This window comes from Pteronotus mesoamericanus, unplaced genomic scaffold (genome assembly GCF_021234165.1).
Source record: "Pteronotus mesoamericanus isolate MK-2021 breed Mesoamerican mustached bat unplaced genomic scaffold, CSHL_Meso_final contig_173, whole genome shotgun sequence".
NCBI lineage: Eukaryota > Metazoa > Chordata > Mammalia > Chiroptera > Mormoopidae > Pteronotus > Pteronotus mesoamericanus.
Window position 1 is genome coordinate 1,079,264 of NW_026555072.1, and position 6,000 is coordinate 1,085,263.

The window sequence follows — 6,000 nt, forward strand, 5'->3', positions numbered from 1 at the left end:
ACCATTAAAATGGCAAATATCAAAGACAAACAGAGACTCCTAAAGGAAGCAAGGGAGAAACAGGTAGTAGCATATAAAGGAGCCCTGGTACAGCTAGCAGCTGACTTCTGAACAGAAACACTACACACAAGAAGGGAATGGCAAGAAGTGTTCCAAGTCATGAAAAGCAAAGACCTGCAACCAAGATGGCTCTACCCAGCAAGGCTCTCAATAAAAATGGAAGGAGAAATAAGGAGTTTCTCAGACAAAAGGTGGCTAAAAGAATACAGCTACACTAAACCAACATTGCAAGATATGCTAAAGGGACTGCTTTGAGATGAAGAAAAGGAATCTATGAATATCCAGCTCTTCTCAGAGTCACTACTACTTGATATTAACAATATTTTTAATACTTATTAATCTGATTGTGACAATAATGTGTTATTTTGTTATTGTATTATTTGTTGAAACTGTTTTTGGATATTTCTTGCCTATTTCTATTATTTTTAAAAGATTTAAATGAGTTTTTGGTATTCTTTACCCATTTTTTTTTACTAAATGTATATAGAATTTTTGCCTAAAAAAGAAAACAAAAAACCTATTAACCCTTTTTTACATGTGTTGCAAACACTTTCCCAGTCTATTACTTGTCCTTTACCTTTTTTTATACATATATTACTGTATAGTCTTAAATGTTAATATAGTCATTTTGTCAATATTTTACTTTATAGTTTCTGGGTTTGAATATTTTACTTCAGGATAAGAAAAATATTATTTTGTATTTTCTCCTAAAATTCCTTAGATTTTACATATTGATTTTTATTCACCTGAATATTTTTTGTATAATGTGTGAAATAGGGCTCTATATTTGTTTTATTTCAAGTAATAGTGGTTCATGCACCTTATTTGTTGAATATGCCTTATTTTTCCCATTGATTTGAAATATCAGTTTAATCATATATTACACTGTTAGACAAATATATACGATTGTTTCTAGAATGCTCATTTTATTTCATTGATCTACTTGATTATTTCTGTGCTGGTGTCATGTTTTAATTGCTGAGACTTTATAATAGATTTAAATTTTTTAATATTTTATAGTGGATTTTGACATTTAAAAAAATAAAATCAACCTGCAAATAAATAAATAAATCTGCAGTTAAAAAAATAAATAAAGAAGGAAGGAACTCCTACCTTTTGCGACAACATGAATGGAACTGAAGAATATTACACTAAGTGAAATAAGCCAGTTGGTGAAAGACAAACACGACACGATCTCACCTATAAGTGGAATCTATTCAACAAAATAAACTAACGAACAAAATAAACCACAGGCATGGAAACATGGAGCAGACTGAAAGTGACCAGAGGGGATGGGGAAGGAGGACAATGGTGGAAAGAAGGAGAAGGGAGTAGACAAAAAACATGTATGAAAAACCAATGGACATGGACAACAGAGTGGGAAGTGACTGGGAGCGGGGGGGCATGGGATGAGTGGAGGAGGGCAAAGAGGGTAAAATTGAGACAACTGTAAAAGAATAAACATGATTTAAAAGAAAATCATGTTTATTCGTGTATCGTATAGTAAAGGGAGAAGCGAAAGAACTTATACGTACAATATGAACTAAGGTGGTGGGAATGCTGGGGTGTGGGGTGGTGTAGGGTGGAGGGGAATAAAGTGGAGGAAAACAATGGGACAACTGTAATAGCAACATCAATAAAATATATATTAATGAGAAAAGCTGTATTTGCACACCAAGTGTAATATTCTGAGTTAGAGTGTATATTATTTGTAGTGTCTTAGGAGGTTGGTGAAGATAGGAAAAGGTGGTAGCACCCCACTTTTCAGCCACTATGAGAGAATGAGATGGTAAAATCCTTCAGGGTATGAGCCATATATTACGTGCTTTCCTTTACCCCCAATTGGAATAGTAGATATTTAAGAAATAGCTACAAAAACATCTCAGGAGGTCCTCTTCTACATCTTCTCTCCTAAACTCCATGTAGTGTGTGTTTTAAAAAAAAAACTGAAAGTACCAAAGGCAGTGCTAACAGCACCTTAAAATGAATACATCATTTTATAGCATACACATGCATTTAAATGCAATTCCTCATTAAATCTCATTTATTTAAGGAAGGAGATTAAATGCATGTATTAGTACCCCTTTATGATGGGGACATGTGCATTCAAAAGATCCATCAGCAATTGATTTCATGTAGGAAAATCATAAAGCATAGCACTCAACTCAGGTCATGACTTAGGGGAGGGGCATACTATAATTTTAAGAGATTTGTTTAGAAAACTAACAGAGTTTACCATACCTGATAAAAGCCCAATAAGTAGCATCAACAACCAGCCAGAAAAAGCATCACTCACACTGTGAATTAAGGCCCATGTTGACTCTTTGCTTTTATTCGTAATCTAAGGAAAAATGAGAAAACATTGATACATTATACATATACCATTGCTTTTTCACTTTCAAACGTGCAATAAGTAAAGAAAACACAAAGACAAACCTACTCATCGGGAATAGAGACTGATTTGGGGTTACTTCTAAAATAATCTTTGGCTAACCCAATGTAACCAAGGACTTTGAGGTTTATTGAATCTTGACTACTGATCCCCACCTTCATCTTTAATATCACAATGCCTGCACGTATCTTATTCAGGCCTTCCATATTCAGCTGCTGATTTCTTAAAGTATCACTCTATTTTGCTTACTGAAGTGGTCTCTTTCTGCCCTAGGCATCAGATATTTCAAGGATGGTCTCTTGACTCACAACAAATATTTGGTTGTTTTTCAAAGAATAAACAAACATAAGCTCCTTTGAGTGGTGAAAGTACAATTTGAGGTGTACTATCTATCCAGAGCTATGCTTCAAGTCAGGCAAATTTCAAGACTTAATCCCACAAACCCCTAACTCTACACTGATCATAGACACTAAAAGATATTAGAAATGCATCTTTATTTTCAGAAACCTGCTGGGAATATCTAAGGCTATCAAGAGTTGCAGAAAGCTTTAACTTTTAGGTCTTAGCCTTGTCAGTTTATCCCTTCGGTGCCCACATTTCAAAACCAAGCATTCTGACAGCTTTGTCATTGATACTACCCCTCTTCTCTGGACCTCTATTTCTTATATTTGCAACTGTGAGTTAGCCACTCCATCTTTATCTATCAACATCACAACTAATTATAATAAATTATAAAAAATTTTAAAGCCATTTAAAATTGCATTTTAACCTATAACTTCAAGTTTCCAGTCCAGTGGTGAAAAAGTAAATGAGGTGACATTTTTCCCTGTGGCTATTTCCACTCCAATGATGAACAGTTACTGCTAAAAAGTCCCCTTTGAACATTTCATAAACACATTTTAATTGATTTTGAATGATCATTAATTGGTATAATTTGTCTCAGATGTAACCATTTTAATACAATGGGAAATATGTCCTTGTCATATCACAGGTGACTTTTGCAATGTGAATAAAGTTGAATATGCAACTGATGACAAACTGAACTCTGAATTACAAAGAGAAGAAATCCAAATGCCATAAAATTCCAAAGTTTAAAGCCTGCTTGATGTATTGATAGGATAAATAGAATACATATGTGTTCCTAAAAATCAGAAACTTTTGAAAAACATAGAGTGTTTTATAGAGATCACCTTTTTAAGTTAAAATAAGAAAACTCAGTGGGATTATCACAAATCCAAGGATTACAAAGGAATTTCTCAAAACCTGTACCTGGGACAACCTGACTCATGGGTTCAGGTGGTCACAAAAGAACTAGTTAGGAGCTGGGAAAGGCTTAAGAATGAAAAGTGATCTGCTCAGGAGATTGATTTGGCTGTTAGAGAAGGAAATCATGAACTCTGGACAGAACGGGGTCAGCTTAAAAATCAAATTTTAAATTTGGAGTCAGAGCAGAAATAACAAGAAATAAAAAATAATAATACCTACCATTGGTTGAAATGTCTCTCCAGAGGATCACCTACTGAATCAGGGTAACTGGGGCAGGGCCGTACCTTTTTAATAAGCTTTCTATGTGCTCCAGACACAAACTAGAAATTAGGATTCCCTCATTTAAATGATACACAGCAACAAGTTCAAGGCAAATGACCTTGGTGGACTGCTCTAAAAAGTTTTCATAGTACTTTGAAAAGTGGGGAAATGCTCTTGTGATATTTACAAGAAGCTGTGCCATAGCCATAAGTACCACCTATTACCTATCATGTTAAATCAATGTCCTTAATTTGAATTTGATTGGTCTTGTGATTTTGTTTGAGCCAAAATACATAAATTTACTTCAGTGTTGTGGTTGTACAATAGCTATAATCAGAAAAAGTTTATCTTGTGTGCTTCAATAAACATTAGGGCTCTGAGATTTCTTTCTTTTATTCCTTTAAAAGGATCCAATTTACTTTTCTTAGTTCTAAAAATCCTGTTTCAAGGGAAAACCATGAAAGGGAGATGAAATGGGAAAGGAGGATCTTTGAAATTTATTTTGGTCACTCCCACCAAGTTTGTTTTCACCTGTCTGCATAGATATTTATACCCATTTCAAGGCTGTAAGGATCCTTTTCAACCACTTACTACAGGAATATAAATCATCATTAAATATAAATTCTTTTCAAAATCATATAATGATGGCTTAAAAACAAATTAAAATAAAACTCTACATTACCAATAAAAAACAGATTTAGCCACATACAGGGCTGAAAGAAAGAATACATATAAAGAATATATATCTTCAACGTCTTCTTCTGATGTTTCCTAACAGTTACTCATTTGCCATCTTTCACCTTACCTCTCGGTGCCTATCCCGGTCTCGAGACTTCTCTCTCACCCAATCAATCGTATTGAAATCATCATAGGTCCCCACACCAGGGATTGGCTCCTCCAAGAAGTCCATCATCCTATTTGAAGAACCTATTCCTCCACCATTGTATGACCTGTCCTCTGTATTGAACAGGAAAGAGATATTAGTATTTCAGACACAGGTCATTTTTAATATTTCTTTTCAGCACACCAAAAGATGAGCCCTTAAACTACCGGTTGAATACAGTTAGGATGGGTTGACAAAGCAATGAAATCAATCACCTGGTGAGAATATCCATCACATTCAGAGATTTCTGTGGTCTAAGCACAAAATAAGTATCTTAAGGCAGTGTAAATGGAAGGGGACAGAGGAGAGTGACAATACAAAGGGAGACTGACAGGAGTTGAAGTGCACTAGGAAAGGATTTATGAAGCAAAAGACAGGAGCTTGGAGCAGTTAGGTATTTCAGTTTCTGTTATTGAAGGGAGATAAAAGGGTCAAAGACCCTTGCAGACACATCACAGCAGAAAGCATTTTACATTTATGAGGGCAATAATTCATCTTAGGAAGTAGCTTTTGCCTTAATGGGGACTCCAAAGAAAGAATATCAACCTCTTCAAGAGTTAAACTGGCTGGAATGTACCTATTTCCCTTCAATGGGTAGAAGGCTTTGATCCCTGATGTAATAAGCTTATAGAAACTTTTACTGAGTATGTCAGAAGAGCCTAGGTTTTATCAGTAGAGATTTAAAGAGCAGTATGAGGCTCCATGATGATGTCCCTCCTTGATATTTCTTCAACTGGAAGAAACATATCCATTTGCCCAACAATCACAGCCCTTTATCTGCTTCACCTTTAGCACTTATATTACAATTACTTAATCAAATGTTTTATGTACCTTTCTAGACTAGAAGTTCTTTGAAGGCAGCTACAGATCTGACTCATCATTGCCTTCTCCAGCATCTAGCATCTGCACAAGACTCAATAAATACCAGCTAAACCAAAGTTTGTTTGATGAACTGTAGTGATAAGGGAGAAGTATTCAAACTCAGAAGTTGTACTTATACAAGGTTACTTAGTCTGGCTTAACAAACTTGTTCAAAATATATCCACAATCCTCTGATGGAACAATATTTAGCTATTAAACATAAAATGTAAAACAGTATTCAGGTATTTATGCAAATGCACACTGAGAAAATATGCAG

General features: G+C 34.8%; 1 protein-coding gene across 1 annotated transcript in view; it reads right to left on the reverse strand.

The window, feature by feature from the left end:
* Positions 1 to 4,945, reverse strand: part of CLCN5 (chloride voltage-gated channel 5) — a 43,759-nt gene extending 38,814 nt beyond the window's left edge. Inside the window, exons 1-2 of the mRNA XM_054566425.1 lie at positions 4,785 to 4,945; positions 2,302 to 2,401 (exon numbers count right to left, since the gene is read on the reverse strand). Coding sequence (XP_054422400.1) covers positions 2,302 to 2,401; positions 4,785 to 4,892 — 208 coding nt within the window. The 5' untranslated portion in view covers positions 4,893 to 4,945. The remainder of the gene's footprint in view (positions 1 to 2,301; positions 2,402 to 4,784) is intronic.
* Between the last annotated feature and the right edge of the window lie 1,055 nt (positions 4,946 to 6,000).